Here is a 17616-nt window from a genome sequence, read left to right as displayed (position 1 = left end):
CCGCTTTTCTTAAAAGTGGTTAAATTAAATTAAATTAAGACAAAGGTGCTGAATAAAAATAATTAATAAAAAATAGGGCAATATTCTCAACACAATTGACAAATACGCTTAATAAAATAGTTTTAGGTCAATGACGTCACCTGATTGGACGGACACTCACCTTGATCGTCGCTGATTGGACAGTGCCTGGAAATAGTAATCTCTGGTTGGTTATCCTTAACGTCAATCAAAACATTAGGTCACCACTCTGCGGCGTCGACAGGGACCGCCCATACATTTTCTCACGTTATATCATTGGTCGATCTGTGACAGCAACCTCTTTGCTATTGGACCATACAGCTGTCAATCACGTACTCCTTCCCTCACGAGCCAAGATAACAAGCAGCTTCACAACGAAAGCGGTGATGTTTCTGAGTGAAGTGATACTGCTGTGAACTGCTCGGCAAACCACACACCACGGACGTGTGACAGGGATTTAGTTAGTTTTAGCCCTTTATCTAGTTCACCCATGTCGCTGCTGAGCTGTATATACTTGAACGTTTTGAATGAATCTGAGTCGTTATTATTCAGGACCATACGTTGAGAAAACCGAGCGGAGGGAAAAGAAACTACAGTTTCGGAGGCTGTCTGGACCCGGAGGACGAAGCGGCCAGCCAATAGTAACTCACAGCTGAGGTGCCAAGAGGGATATACACACACTGAAAGTGACATCGCTAACACATAGGGCACGGAACAGACGATAATCTGGCCGAGGATAACCTTGTCAATCTCCTGGCGTCGAGAAGAGGATAAATTAGTTGGCTTGGTGCGAATATAACGCCTGACTACGGCGACGTTGGCCAGCACTGTCACCTCGAAATAGAAAGAAAAAACAAAAACAAATCAAGCGTCCAGCCGCCGTCCAGGTAATGTGATCATTTCTCCGCTCTCTTGTATTAAGGGGCAGATGCTTGGTGTTGCATGACTACCTGGCCCATCACACTTGGCAAAAACTGTGTCTAGCCACTGGATATTTATCCCCCACAAACCAGCCTAGAATCGCTGTAATCTGAACACATTGCTCCTGTTTTCACCACCATTTTACAGTAAATCGCCGGAGCTCCATCCTGTCTCAGTTGCTGTAGATTATGGACTATTTTGGGGAATATGGGAAGCACATAGCCTCCAGTATGTATTTTTCTGCTCCGTCCTCCGTTTGGATGCCATTCATACATTGCACGTGACTATAAAAAGTATTCACCCTAAGTAATCGCTGGTATAGACAATTATTTATATAAATAACAAACATGTAATTAAGTTGATCTTAAAGTGTGCGTGTGTGTGTGTGTGTGTGTGAGAGAGAGAGAGAGAGAGAGAGATCAAGATGGAACAAGTGATTTTAGGTTTAATACACCTTTATCTGCAATGTCCTGAATCTGGATGCCCCGTTTTCTGTTAAAATGGACCATTCCAAACAAATTATCATTACAAGGTGGATGAAATACCACCAGGAGATTGAAGCCTATTGCAAATCTGTAGCTTCTTTAGAGTTTTATGGGTGATGGGAGATGGCCAACATTTGTTGCCTATGTGCTCCATCATTCAGTAAGAGTAAGTCAATGTGAAATAAAACAGCATTATGCTGTTGGGATGCTGTAATGCAGCAGGACCTGCAAAACCTTGTAGAAGCTACAGTAAAAAAAAATCAGAATCAGAAGAACCAGAAGGAGCTTTATTGCCAAGTAGTGTTTTACACATATGAGGGATTTGCTGTGGTGATAAGGTGCTACACGTAGACAAACATACAGTTGACATAAATAAATGTAGAAATATATAAATATGGAATGGAAGAACAACCTTGCAGATATATACATGTGCATTATTCTGGGTCTGTGCCGTGCAGAAGTAAGGCAACGGAAGAGAATATTGTGTACATATAAATATATAAACTGGCAACATAAAAATATACAACAACAAAGATCAACAATCAACAACAAATATGTGCAACGTGCCAGGTCTGTGCATGACACGAGATCAGCAACCGGTGTATCCTGGCAAAACAGCTGTCACAGACCATTAGAGAATTGCGATTGCATAGCATATTTGCATATTAAAGCGTGTAATTGCAAACATGTAATAACAGGGTGTAATTTCTTTCTTCTAGCACCTTTATTGGCAATACTATCCACAACACTTTGTCATTATCCTGACAGCTTGGGCCTACTCAAAACGGCATGTGTAGTTATGCGGAGTCAAATTACAAAGCCACCCATCTCTAGTGCTGGCCACTGCAATTCAAAGGCACCTGGAATATCTAAGGTAGCCTTGGGTTGGGATCCAGGTGCATGGTGAAACAAGAAAGCCTTTTAAGTCAATACTGTCTGAGTGGTTGTGGAGCCGGTCAGGGCTATATCTTTTTTTATAATCCTGCCTGACAGCCATGCACTGGAGAGGGCAATTGATTGTGTATAACAAAGGCGAGTGTTTATATTCTTGGAGAGCGCATCATTCAACAAATTTGTGGCACAAATTTACTCTTGTGGTGGTTTTCCTTGTGATCAGTCTGCAGGGGATGCAGTGGAAAATTAGTGTTTCAGTTTTTTGAGGAAGCCCAGATACCCTTGTTTGATGAGGTTGAATCTGTTTTCTCTCTCATTCATGGTTCTCAAAGGCAATTCTTACATTTAATCCATTGATGAAATGTAACAGTTTCTATTTTAACCATCCTCCCTCTGTCACAGTGTTTTGAGGATGAACCATTTATCCCTCAGCGAGCTATGTTGCCTGTTCTGCTGTCCACCGTGCCCCAGCAAGATCGCCTCTAAGCTGGCCTTCCTGCCCCCAGAGCCCACCTACAGCCTCATGTGTGATGAGAGTGGCAGCCGATGGACGTTGCATCTGTCCGAGCGCGCCGACTGGCAATACTCGTCCCGTGAGAAGGACGCCATCGAGTGTTTCATGACACGCACCTCAAGAGGGAACCGCATTGCCTGCATGTTTGTACGTTGCTCGCCCAGCGCCCGGTACACCCTGTTATTCTCCCATGGTAACGCAGTGGACTTGGGTCAGATGAGCAGCTTCTACATTGGCCTGGGTTCGCGCATCAACTGCAACGTCTTCTCCTACGACTACTCGGGTTACGGGGCCAGCTCTGGGAAACCGTCAGAGAAGAACCTGTACGCCGATGTGGATGCTGCCTGGCAGGCACTCCGGTCACGGTAAGGAAAGATGGTGATGATGATGAATGGAGGGAAGATGTAAGAGGACATATACACAAATATTGGCACAGCCTGTAGAGAAAGGAAACAGTGATTGATTAGTAGTGATGAAAGCATTGATATTAGAGTAACTGAATAGCACACAGACTCTAACCTTGATTTCTCACAGGTGTTGCTCCTCTGCCCCAAGTATTCAGAGCACAATAAACCTAAATTGCAATGTAGATGAGGCTTAGATGAGGCCACTCAGAGAATGGTGAGTTAATCCCTACAAACTTTTGCAATAGCAACCTTCCTTGGTTTTCTTATGCCATGAATGTCTACAGCTATAGGGAAGTTTGACACAGTAAATGGGGACTGCTGAAATAAGAGCAGATGTAAAGTAAAATCTGAAGAAACGGCGCTGATGTAGATTGATGGGGAAAATAACAGACATGAAGGGATGACAAGGGGCTGGACAATTGAGAGCCGATGATGTGAGGAGTCTACAGAAGGAGCTGGGTGGAAGGGTGATTAGACTCGACCTGATAAAATCATGGTTGGAGATGACGAGGAATTGTGTAGTAGTGATGACATGATGTTCTTGTAGGCGATAATAAAGAGCGTGTTTTCTCTGATTACGCCGGCCAGGCATATGTAGGTGTGAGTGGGTGCTCTGCTGCATCTTTCTGCTCTGCAAGCTATGAATAGATAGATATTTATTGGCCGATATTTGACGTCTACTGATGGGCTATCTGTGATATTCCAGCTCACAAGAAATTAGTGCTTCTTGTTGATGTCGTCTGCATCAATATGCATCAGAACTATGTAATGATGAAGAAACAACCAAGGGCCACTGGACTCCTTGTGGGTTTTTCATTGCAGATGGCCCAGAGGAATTCACTGTTAAATTCCTGCCATGCAATGATTCATGTAATATAAAGTGAGCTTCTGGGGGGAAAATGTCATCCTCCGGTTTTCTCCATTTCTTAATCTCTTCTTTGTGATGTACAAAACTTAATACAATTCTTAATGACCTTACAGCTAAAAGGATATTACTGATAGCTATTGTTTACCTAAATCCTGGATCATTTGTATCTGTCCAAAATCGCCTAGGGCTACTTCACTGCTGGCAAGGACTCGTTTCTCAGCTTTGGCCCCTTCCCCCTTGAATCTGTGTCTTTAGTCCCATGTCCCTCGCTTCCTTAAATCCATGTTTAGCCGTTTCTCGTCATCTCCTCCTTTTGTCCTTTTGTAACACCAGAGCCATTGTCCTGATGTCTTTGGGGCTGGTTTGCCAGGAGAGGGGCACCATTTGTCACCTCTGTAGTGGCCTCCCACAAACATTCAATACATACACATATGTAAAGCTGAAACAATTAGTTGAATTTGTCGATCGACAAAAAATGAACTATTATGCTAATCAATTATGAGTCTTTTGTTTCAAATAAAAATGGCCAAGATCCAACTTCAGTGATGATCGTAAACATAAATCTTTGCCATGGGATAAAGCAAGCTATTTAAAGATGACACCTTGGGTTAAATAGTGATGGAACTTTTTCAAAATTTTCTGACATCTTTATAGACTACTAATGGATTTAATCAAGGATATAGCTAACAGATCACTCGATGATGAAAATAACAGTTAGTTGCAGCTGTATAGCCTACACACGCATACAAGACAGATGCTCTTATCTTTGCATAAAAAGAAAATGCACAGCCACACACCTGAGAACAGGATGTGGAGTGTTTGTGTGTGAGTAAAAATAATGCGTCCATCATTATTTGTGCCTTTTTGTTTATGTGGATGAGGGAGGAATAAAAGTTCATCCAGTAGGCCTGGTTGTTTTTGTATACTGCTTCCTGCTGGAAGACAAACAAATGACTTAAGAGGGTTGATGGAGAAACATTGGCCCAGGGAAACACTGAAGAGAAGAGCCACTGCAAATCAACCATAAAGAGGGAAAAAAAACTAGGCTTCCAATGTGTCAATGCTGATGTGGGTGTACGTTCTTTTTCTGCTAAATGAAAATGTTGGCTGCTGAGATTTAGAAGTGCTGATGGATAACACTGCTAGGGTCACTGGCAACAAAATGTTACTGTTTCTTAGCTGCTGACTTTTGCTGTGAGCCTCTCTCAGCACTTCTCGTACATTTTACACCATCTACCGTCTCACAGAATATACTGATTGCTCTTCTATAAATAAGGGCCTTGAAATAAGGAAGCTTGTGAGTTAAACAGGAAACTCTTGATCATAAAGGATTTGCTTACAGGAAATAGGCCACTACTGTGAAGAAGAACCCGCTCTTCTGGTGGCCAGGCACTGTATGTGTGTGTTTGTGTTGGATCAAGTACATTCCTTTTCCTTCAATGTTGAAACCTTTCTGTCACTTGTTTTCCATTCAGTAGGCTTCACGAATGCCACACAAACAGTTTTACCAGTGTGTCAAACGTGATGGAAAGTTAAAGAGAGAAAATAAGAAAGGCCTTCAGGACAGTCTGAAACCAGTTCTGTCTTTTTTTTTTTTTTCTTTCTATACACAGCACCAGACTACTTGAAAGAGAAAGGCGCACTTACGGCTGCTGTGATGTTCTGCTCCCTTTTTGTCATCTTATTCTTATTTTCCAGCTTGCTTGCTTACTTACTTTTGTTGATACGCCAAGGAATCTCCTGCTCCCACACACATAGTCGTGATCTGTGATTTCAGCAGAACCACACGCTTCAGATCATATGAAATCGTGCTTAGTGATTTGTGTGGGGGTGGGGGGGGGGGCAGGAGGTGGTAACAGCAAATGTTGGCTACTCGTTTTTTTTTTTATGTTTTTAGATTAAAATTTGCCCGGCGTAACGTATCTTCCCTCCCTGTCTGTCTTCTGCACACACTATGTGGCCCGGGCTCTGTCTTACATCTCTGTAGAAATGCATGATGTTGAAATGCTTTACCAATAACGATCATTTCTCTTTCTTTCCCTTTTTATCACAGTACAACATGTAGAGTTTCCACTACTGCAGTCATTTTAGTGGAATAACTGTGATGGTTTGCAGATGTCTCTAAAACGTTGCTTATATATACTTATATATTATGTGTGATGAATTTTGATCAGTGTGACTCTGTTTGGCAAGATATTATTACGAAGATATTATTGTCCTTTAATAACAGCACTGAGATCATAGTCCAAATCCACATTGGCATCACATAATTTGCACAAGCCAGCTAACATTGATCAGATAGGGTGGCTATTCGTCTACTTACTGAAGGCTTCTGGGTTGTAATAGCTGTAACAAGCTGTTTCTCTACATGAAAAAAGGCAGAGCATGTATTTATATATGAATCTCAGACACTGTATCACATGACTTTGTAGGTTGATCAGGGAAGAATCTTCTTCGAGATCAGATGAGATGGTTACAGGAACAAGAAAATAACTTGATATTCAAGAAGCCTTAATTTGCGTGCGCACTGACCCGTGCCTTGTAGTCCCGTGGTTAGCAGTCCCACAGCACAGTCAGACTGAGTTCCCTCTGGCTCTCGCCATAAAGACGGGTCGAACAGGGTGAGTTTTGTGTTTGTTGTTCTTTCTCTGCAGTGCTTTGTTATGCGTTCACACGGTTGTAATCACTCTGTCAATCAGTTTTAATAATGCACACATTCACACAGTCCCTAACTATAAAGCGTTGGGTCTGCGCAGTACAGGCCATTATTTAGGAACAGGTCATGAGATACAGTGGCAATATACGGTTTTAGAATTCTTTTTTCTGTGATTCTTCTTACTTAAGTCAGTTTCATTTTGATATTCATGCAATGTAGACATTAAACCTTGATTATGTGTAAAATGTCCACTGTGCTGCCCTGTTTTGAAATCTTAGCGACGCTAAGTCATCATACATTATAACACTCTCAAAGGCAAAGTACAGGTGCAGGTCTGAAGGCCACGTTTCTTTTTGGGAATCCCCATTCTGCTCATGCCACAGTAAGAGAACTTATAACAAAACGGGTCTGTCCCGAGGCGTACCGAGATCTCCTCATTTGAATGTGCTGGGAAAAATGCCACGTTTCATACAAAGATTAGAACAAGGCTAACATTAGAGCAGCCTATACCTTTTAATGTAATCCATACATTTGGGACTTGATGAACACTAAAAAATGGACACTGGGCTGTCACTAAAAAGACAGCAACATAATGTAACAAAATCATATGGCTCCTCTTAAGGTACACTTGTCATGATGGGGCTGGGAACACAGACATCCTGCCAGGGACGTACTACTTTTTCCTTTTTATAACCAAAAAATCTATACCAAAGGTTAGTTCTCCAAGTACATTTTGCATAGTGTTTTTGGCCTAACCAAATGACAAGAGTCAATGTAAAATCTGCGGTTGGGATACCTTGATACCACTGGCGTCAGTCACCTTTATGGTCATGTCAGTCACTCTGTTTGTCTGCAAGAGCTCTGCTGTCTCTCCAGTTACAGCACACGTGTTAATGACTCTGCCCTCAGGGTTGTTGTTTTTTTGTTTTTTTTTTTGGCTGGTGAAATACTCTGCTGAGGCCTTCAGACCCCAGGCATTATATCTGCTCAACAAGCTTTTCAGTCACATGAATCGTGTGCTATATCTTTGCCCTTTTCTTGCACAAAGAGAATGAAATGATGACAGTTTTAAAGGGTTTTTTTTTACAAGCATTCGGGACTGAATAGCTAATCACTAAAATTAAAATGTGGGACTTCAATTCTGATTCACGGGCACGTTACAAGTTAAGAGGGATTTGTTAACAGAAAATATTATGGAAATCTTGTGCATAAATATTAAAATAGTAAAAAATATTTTTTGCCTTCCATAGTTTTCTGCTATTATATACTTCACCGTTTAGTCTTTTACTTAACAGCTGAGTATAAATAAGGCCCCTAGTAACATTTCATCTGCCTTTTTGACTCAGCTGTCCATGTCTGAGGGCTGTGCCAGATTCCTAATCGACTGTCTATGTGATAGAAAGAGGGTATAACCCGGCCTTTTGGCCCTGCTGAACATTGTGTTTATCACATCAAAAGGCCTATTTGCATGGCCTCGCACTCGTCTGCTGCCAACACCCCTCGTGCATGTCTCTCAGGCCAGATCAGACGAAGAGAGTGGCTCTCATGTCTCCTTCACTTTCTCTGCTTGTTGTACTCTGTCCTTGTCTTTTTTTTGTTTTGTTTTAATCATTTGACATTTTGAACACACCAGATCCTGCCTTCTTCTGCGTCAGTTTTGTTTCAGTCTTTCTCTGCTTATGATTCATGTTCTCTTGAGTGCCGACACACGCGTGTATGTAGGCTGCGTTCACTTTACTCTACAGTCATAAAGGGCAGCCACCTGTCACACTGCAAAACAGTCAAAGCACCAAACTCCTCAGCCAGTCACATGACGCGCACACTCCTCCTGTGTTCTTTACCTTAGCCGGGGTGGATGAGGCACACCCTTCACCTGAGCAGGGAGTAGGCCAGATGATTCACTAATTGTGTAAGGTTTACACACACACACACGCACACGGATTATGCAAACGAATAGAAGAATGTGTCAGGGTGTGACTGTTGTTGTTTTAACATTAGAAAAAATGGAACATGAATAAAAGGCTAGGTTTATTGACCAAAAAGTGACCAAGCTGACAAAAGCCATCAGCCCACATCCTGTGTGTGTGTGTGTGTGTGTGTGTGTGTGTTTCACTGCAGAGTGGCACTGTATCCTTTTTCCCTCTGAGATGGAGGCGGGCCAGCAGTCAATCCTGCTACTCTAATATTGAGCGGTAGCCTAGCAACCGATTTCCAATAAGCTTTCAGACCGAGGTCTTCCCACACTAAAGCCAAAAAAATTTTTTGTTTTTTTGAAAACAGGACAAACTCCCTTCCGGGTCAATCATCGTTATTGATCCAAAATCGAAACGCAGTCTATCTCCTCAGATTTTTAAAAGTGGATAGAAATTCTCACTAACAAGCCACCATGTCTGTGAATTGTTTACTTTTCTTTACTTGAAATGTTAGTGACAAATATAGACTAAGGCTGCTGTGTCTGTTAAGTCAGTTGGGTGGAGTGCGATATCGCTCACCTGAATGCACTGAGCAACAAAGCTGAAAATATACTTACTGTCCTCACATCTTAATATTTAATTCACGCTGACTTTTTTTTGGGGGGGGGGGTATGTGGGCGTCTCAACATCTATTTATTGTCAAGACAAATCTGAATAAACAAGTATATTGTGGCAGGAAATGATTAAAAAGGTGCTAAGCAGAATGACACAGCGCAGATGGTACACTGACATGTTAAAAATATCTGTACATATGTTCAGGATATCCTAAAAATATCTATTAGTCATAGTTGCCGCTATGGAATGATAATATTTTTTGGTCTTCAGGGAGCAAGAGGTGGGCAGTCAAGAGGGAGCGAGAGACGTAATAGGGGAATGCGGGAGGATGTGACGCATAATAGATTGGATATCTGTCAGGAGACAGAATTGATGAAGGTCTGGGGGAGGGTTGTAATCACGTAACATGGCTGGCTGTGGCTTGGTGGGGTCTATTCAAGCTGAAATGCAATGGAGTAAATTGTAGGCTAGTGTCGGCCGGTCCTGGGGGTGTGTCCTCTTGTGTCTTGTGTGGATCTGGGTTGGTCGAATCCCTCTGGAGTGCAGCTGCAGATCTGCACTGCGATTTTCCTCCTCTTTGCTTGGCCTTTCCAGAATGTGTAAGCAAAAGCCACGGCAGTCCATTCAAAGGCAGCGGGGTGGGTTATCGGATAGCGTGACCTTGTTGTGGAAGGTCACAGGTTCAAGCTTTGCATTATTCATTATGTTTCATATGTGTGTCCTTCAGCAAAATGATCCTACTTGCTCGGTGTTGGTGTAAAGCTGTAAGCAAAGCGTGCCAAGTTGGGTTTGGGGAAAGCCTTGCTGCATTTGCTATCATAAATCCTTTCACCTCATGACTAAGCTGTCAGATGGTTTCAATTTAGCTTCTCTGTATTAACACTGCATAAGCTTTGCATTGTAGTAGTATCCATGTACTGAGTGTTCATATGGCGTAGGATTGGTGATATAGCAAAAAACATTGTCTAGATGAGCATAAATAAAAGGCGATAAGCATACTTAAGGTAATAACAGATAAAGGTGTACTTTGATGGCTATGTTGATAAAACTGTTAACATAACAGCAAGCAAAATAACACACAACAGTCTCCATACGGTGGAGTTTTGATGGATTGGTTATGAGTAAGGGAGGTAAGCAACCAAACAAAGCTTGTACTAAGCAATTTACTTTAATCTCTCCTGGGAGGCGTTAATATTAAACTATCCCTAAATCAATACAGTTGCAGTCATCTCACAGATTGCTTAACTTGTTCTTTTACTTCCTCTCGTCTTCCTTTCAGGATAAGAGTTCACTGCTCTTAACAGAGAAGAGTGGGTTTGATATTTACTGAAAGTGCCTTTCCCTCGAGCTCTGTTATTACCTACCTCACATGTTCTTGTCTCTTGGTTGAGCTTAAGCCTTGCAGTAAAAAACTCACTTTGCTAAGTCTTGCTATGCCAAAAAAAAGTATCCCTTTTTTACTTTACATTATTGTTTTTTGTCAAATGAACAGTAAACTAGGTAAAAGTAGGAATCTAATTTGTATGCCAGTCATCGGGAGTCTAAGCTGGGCCACCTGCGAACATTTTTTTTGCCTTCTGTGATGACTCTTTTTGTTTTAATTGAGGCTTTTAAGGATCTGAGAGACGGCCTCTCCACAAACTGGACTGGACCAAAGGGGATTTTCATTAACAGGGATTATGCTTTTTTTATTTTGATAACAGATCATTAAGAGTGCACGGAACGTGGTAGGTTGTAACAGCATTTGCTTGCAAATGGTCAAATTCTCTAATCAGACTCTTCAGAAAGGTCAGTGTCATTGATACAGTTTGTAAAAAGACTTGAGAATCTGGCCTCCGCTACATTATGTTGTGTACGGTAATCGAGATAAGCTTCCAGTCCATGAATTGTGTGTATGTATGGTCAACCTTGGAGAGTTAATGGTGCTGTTAACACCACAACACCTAATGGTCTACAGTAACACTTTCCCATGCCGTGCCAGTATTTTCACCCCTATTTATACTCTTTGAAGGCCAGATGACACACAAACGGTAAACAGTCCCTATATTCGTGCTAATGACTGACTGTCCAAACTCACATGTCTGTGTTAGTACATTTCCATCATCTGTTTGAAGTGGATGTGCCATCACTTAAGCCTAGTGCCCTTTCATAGCATAAGGGCTACATTACAGCGGATCGTTTCTTTGCATAGGTTGTGTTAAGCTTGTGCCTGTGGAGTTCCTAATTATAATAATCCATCACAGCAGTGTAGAGTGGTGTCAGACTTTGGTGTTAATGTATTGTTCATCATCGTGTATTATAGGAGAGCAGTGGCAAAGGCTGTAATGTTAGGGTTCCCAAATTTAATAGAGTGGAGCAGAGATTTTAAGTCCAGCTGTTTACTATGCACTATCCAGCAGTGCAGCAGTAGAGACCGGGATGCAGTGTTCTCACACTAGGTTTCAGGTTGTCACCTGACTGCTGGCTTGCTTGCTAGAGTGGGTCACGTTCTCCATAATCAGCTGTGGAATGTCTTCTCTTCCGTGTTTTTCCTCCTCCCTCTCCCAGTTTCTCCCTCGCCCTCAAATCCAGTAATAGTGTCTGTCCTGCTCTGTTTCTGCTTGTTTTGCTCTTATTCCCCCTCCTCCCCTCTGAATCACGAGACTACAGTGGTGGTCCTCTCTGTTCAGCTGCTTTGAAAAGCTGCAGAAAGCCACTGAACTATGGCTGTTTCCCATCTTTATGTGCTTGTTTTAGAAGACTGTATAATTACTGAGTCACTATGGCATGACGTTTCAGCCGGTAATAGAGATGTGTAAGTTAGCACACAGGTGTGTGTTTGCTTATGGAGCAACATGTGGGGGAAACGAGAAACTGGTATGAGACTAATTGTTAAAGTGTATTTAGTATGTGATGGGTGAAAAGCAGACATTAGACAAACAGGATGTAGGGTATGCACATCCAAAAAAACTTCTAACTACAGGTACTGACAGGATTTGAAAATACAATAAGAAACTTGCTCAATTAAAATAGCTGAGAACTATTACTACAGAATCTGGATCTTTTGTCTGATTCTTGCCTATAAAGCAGACCTTACCTAAAGTGATTTAGTACGAGAAGCACTTTAAGGTAATCAAGTGTAACAGTAGCTAGAAAAAGCAAATGTTGTATTTAGGGAATCCACTGTTTTGCCAGCTAAGCTGCTTTTTATAATTAACAAAATGCCTTACTGGACGCCTGCCAGCTTCTGGTAGAGCACACAAAATTTACCCAACTATGTCTGGCCACGAGCAGCATAAATACCCTGTTCATGATTGGTGAAAGCGTGATATTCAGATATTCTGTGTCCTTTTCACAGGTATGGCATCCGGCCAGAGAGCGTGATCGTGTACGGCCAGAGCATTGGCACCGTTCCCTCTGTGGACCTGGCGTCTCGCTATGAGAGCGCTGCAGTTGTCCTCCACTCCCCGCTCACCTCTGGCATGAGAGTGGCCTTCCCCGACACCAAGAAGACCTACTGCTTCGACGCCTTCCCAAAGTGAGTGCACTGTATGGACAGATGGCCCGTGTGAAATTCAGGCCAAATGGATCACAAACCTCCAGATAGGCACACCGCCTCCGCGGACAGTTATTTGAATAAAAAGGGTACACATGCATTAATGAATGAATTTGCATCCATAAAACGCACACAAAAGCTTGCAAACGTGGACTTAGATGTGTCACATCAATTCAATTCAGGAAGCGTTTTTCTTTCTAATGAGTCACAAAGCTGGACTCAGTAGCTCCCTCTGGTGGTCAGTTGGTGAAGTTTCCTCATTCATTGTGAATTTTTTGATGGTGTTTATGATTACAATAATTCAACCTAGGTCTCACTTTTTCTGTTTCTTTCTTTTAGGTGTTTTTTTTACATCCCTGCCTAACTCTCTGTTTTCTCATCCTCTTACTCCAAAGCATCGACAAGATTTCAAAGGTGACGTCCCCAGTACTGGTGATTCACGGTACAGAGGACGAGGTCATCGACTTCTCTCATGGTCTGGCGCTGTATGAACGCTGTCAGCGCCCTGTGGAGCCCCTCTGGGTGGAGGGGGCTGGACACAATGACGTGGAGCTCTATGGACAGTACCTGGAGAGACTCAAACAGTTTGTTGCACATGAGCTGGTCAACTTGTAGTGGAGCTGTAAAAAAGCGTGGAGTGGGAGGATGCGAAACAAGCAGAGGGTTTCAGGAGAGGTTAGATGATGGAGAAGGAGTACAACTTTGTTTTTTGGCGGGGGGGGGGTTGTGAAGTGTTGCAGGTAGAAGTGGTGTTTGTCTGTGTAGTATTGAGGTTTTGGTGGCAGTCCTCTGTCATTATTGAGCACCTCTCCCCCTTGGAGCTCCAGTTCGCCCAGGCCCAGAGCCTGTCAGCACGGTCTGCTCCACATGCTGCAGCTGTGAACTTACAAGCACCCATCATTTTGTTTTGCTTTTAGATTTTCTTTTTATCTGGTTGAAAATTGCACATTGTGAAAGTGTGTGAATGAAGGAGGAAGTAGACACTTGCACAGACAACATACCGTGTGTACATGCAGTATGTGAGAGAGCGCGCGCGCGCGTGTGTGTGTGTGTGTGTGTGTGTGTGTGTGTGTGCATCACATTTTAGCTGCCTTTTGAGAAGTATCTGGTCCACGGTTCTTAATGGAGACCTCTGGCCAGCTCTTGAGGCTTTTTGAGGTTCTGAGAAACAGCCTTGTTACAAACTGGACTGGACCAGAAGTGGACCAGACTCTCTCTAATCCAACTGATCTCCATCTGACTTTGAAGTCAGGTTTAATCCTGCACACTGCAGTCACCATGACTTTATCTTTTCTTTTTTTTTTCTTTTTTGGATTACTGTTTATTCTATTTTTTATATTATACATGATATTTGCACGTATCAGTTGTCACTGATGAACTGTACAAGAAGAACTGACATCTTATCTAGCTGTGCCAGTGTTGCCAAATGTTTAGTATAATATATTGCAGAGACTCAGACCAAGGACTTTGTACAAATAACATCTAGAAACATCTCCAAAGCTCTGTTAGCTGTATTCACTGTCTACTTCTCTGTTTAGTCTCAAAATGGTACAATTTAATGTTACAATCTACAAGAATATGATGCAAGATGGGGCTTAGTCAGCACCTCATATAGCCAGTTAAAAGGCTAGGGCTGTACATCGTTGACAAATAAAGTGTGGCTTATTTCCCCACACACTGACTTTTGAAAAGGTTTCCACAGTTCTTTCAGAGTTTACCTGCTGTAAGATCAGCATCACTACACTGTAGTCAATGAACTTGATGTTTTTGAAATGCTGGACCGTTTTGTGGACAAAATATCTGACCCCTCTTTGGAAATAACAAGTATTTGCCTTGATATAGTAACTACAATGAAGCCCAGTGTTGACAAGCTTGTTTTTGGGTCTGAAGATAGGTTTAGAAAATGTATGTAGTTATTATAACAGTCTTTTTTTTCTAATATGATACTATGAACTACTGTGACAGCAGCTAACACTCTGTGCTCTGATCAAGACCACTAATGCCAATCAGGACTGAATGGTGAACGTTGTTAACACAGCTGATGTCAACCCATTTTCATTTTCAGGAAGGAGGAAAAAAATTAAAATGTTGTCTTTTTAGTTATGGAGAAGCGTTAACTTCAAGACATTTGAACGGGAAAATGAATGGACTCCAACCTTGGTTACTCACTCATAATATGTGGACTGGGACAATGGGTTATGTCAGCGTTAAGTGGTTCAGCGTTAAAGGTCTCCATCAACAGAATGTTTTGCTTTTGTCTTAACTTTCTCTTTTTGTCTGCATGGTATTTCTGGATCCATTGTTGTCTGTTGATTTTTCTCTTTAATGCTGAGCGATGCAAAACAAAGCATTAACCAGCTGATGACTCCTTGTAGGCACTGTCAGAGCCCTGAAAAGTCAAAGTGCTAACTGCATGCCACGAATTGCTAGTTTCTCTTTAATGTTTTTTGGCCTGTGTAACAAACACAGAACTAAATCTTAATGAAAACTTTTTATGGGTATTTTAAATACCTGTATTACACTTGAGCCTTTGTTCACAAAAGGGGTCAAATACTGTTGGTGAGTGATAACCAATAAGCCACTGGGTGCTACTGTAAACCTTCAGGTCTGAGAGACAGCAAAGATAGCTTGGCGTGTGTCTGATTGACCTGATCCAAATCAGGATTGGTAACTGTTTGGGTCTGTTGTTATGAAAACTACTTTTTCTCACAACTCATTTGTCTTATACTCATTTGTTATGTGCTTTGTTTCATTTTCATTTTGTAAATAATATTTGTACTGGACATGTTGTCATTTTTCTTTTTCTTTCACAAGCTTTTGTCATCATCGTCTCTCAACTGTAGTTCTTTCTTCTCTAACTCTTGATATGACAACTATTAAACCATGTTAGGCAATCACTGAGGCTTTTCAGATGACCTTTGTACTGGTCACTTTGACTAATGTCATCTCTAATTTGATTAGATTAATTTTGTATAGCTTATTTCAATGCAAAAGGAACTTATATGTATTAACAACATTAATATAGTGACTCTATGGATAGAGAAAATAAAATGGTATTTGAGAAGCAACCCAATTTGTGATTGAGCTGTTGATTTTGGGGCGGGGGAACATTTTATATCCTTCATTTTAGGTCTGCTTGAACAATGCAGTATAATGGACGGGGACTTGATCTTATTGTGATGAGCTTGTGTTCTCAGGACAAGTGAGTGCTTCTGTTATGGTGGAGATGGAACTAGTAAAATGGAAATGGTTACTAGTAACTGTTTGAATAGTTAATAGTAACTAATGAATAGGTGATATCTGAACTGCAGAGCCCTATTTTAATGGAGAAAAAAATGTCCAATTAGTTCCTAGTAACTAAAAAATAGTTACTAGTAACTAATGGAATGGTCACCAGTAACAAAAAACGAAGTACAAGTATCTAATCATTTGTGACTCGTTAAACAGGAATCGTTACCAGTAGCTGATGGAATACTTACTGGTAAGTTATAATTAAGTACTAGTAGCTTTTAAATAGCGATTAGTAAGTTGTAAAGAACTCCCTCTGTCAGGATGATTGTCACGACCAAGATATTTTTAAACAACCAATTTCACAGGGATTACTCTGCGTTTGGGGTTCCATGCTGTCTGTTAAATTCTCATGTCATGTGGATATCTTCAAATCTGTAAAAGCTGATTTTCTGTCCAAAGTTTATTTTTAAAATATAGTTACTGAGCACAAGCTCTGTCATCTCTCAACATTTTTGAATTGTGATACTCCAAAAGGGGTGGACACACTATCAAACACCTGCCCAATCCAACACAACAGCTTCAAATATTACCTTTGTGGGTCAGAGGCAGGTAATATTTGAGGCTGTGTGTAATAAATGGCTGTATGTTATTCATAATACTGCACCATCTTTGTTTAGATAATAAAGTAGAGCTTACATTGTTAAGCACAATGTTTTTCTGTGGTCATGAGGCACACAGCTTGGGACTTTCCCCAGGTCAAATTGAAGAGATATTTTAAAGCATACTCCACAGAAAGGGGGGAAAAAATGTTAACTTGATACTGCTCGAGGTCAAGAGGTCAACTCTGTTACCTAGACACAGGGACAACAGTATATGGATGAGGACACACAGTAGAAGATTACAGAGGTTAGGGGGAAGGATGTGAGGGAAATCCTGCAGTGTTACTGCAATTAAAATGAGAGATGTAAACATCATGGAATTTATGCTCTATTTCTCTGACACAGCAAACTCTTATGATATTTCCAGGGTTTAATATTTAACAATTCATGATTTGGAATATCAAGATAAAGGCTCTGTTCCCTGGGTTTTCCTCTTGTCTACCACCAGCATGGGAGACTGGTTATGTTATATTTGTTCATGGTTTTTCATTTGTTCTTTTCTATCCATAAAAACAAATTTAAATTTAAAATATATCAAAGTTTGTGTGGAGGAGACGGTGGTGGACACTTGGGAGGCTGAATGGAGCATGGGTCCAAGGTTTTGTACAAAATAATTAAATAGGTAAATGAATAGAAATAGATTAATGAATGAGATGAAATAATACTGGTTGTAGAGTATTTTCTCTTTCATACCAGCAGGCAGCAGTGTAGCTCAGGTTTAATAAGCCCCTCCCTTCAGTTCATGCTGCTGATGTTCTCCTGGTGGGCCATTCAATTCCTCCTCAGAAACCCCAACTTCCATAAGTCTTGATAGAAACTTGTCCCGCTCCAGATACCTTAGGTTGGGAATCGAAATACACAGGCCACATAATAAAACTTCATTGTGTGCTTTATCATATC

General features: G+C 41.4%; 1 protein-coding gene across 1 annotated transcript; it reads left to right on the top strand.

The window, feature by feature from the left end:
• Positions 1-362: 362 nt before the first annotated feature.
• Positions 363-15894, top strand: abhd17b (abhydrolase domain containing 17B, depalmitoylase). Its single transcript, XM_046034930.1, has 4 exons — positions 363-905; positions 2721-3197; positions 12629-12808; positions 13222-15894. The coding sequence occupies exons 2-4, from the start codon at positions 2731-2733 to the stop codon at positions 13439-13441; spliced, it is 867 nt and encodes a 288-aa protein (XP_045890886.1). The 5' UTR covers positions 363-905; positions 2721-2730; the 3' UTR covers positions 13442-15894.
• The last annotated feature ends 1722 nt before the right edge of the window (positions 15895-17616 follow it).

This window comes from Micropterus dolomieu, linkage group LG21 (genome assembly GCF_021292245.1).
Source record: "Micropterus dolomieu isolate WLL.071019.BEF.003 ecotype Adirondacks linkage group LG21, ASM2129224v1, whole genome shotgun sequence".
Taxonomy (NCBI): domain Eukaryota; kingdom Metazoa; phylum Chordata; class Actinopteri; order Centrarchiformes; family Centrarchidae; genus Micropterus; species Micropterus dolomieu.
This window is presented reverse-complemented; position numbering and strand designations above follow the sequence as displayed.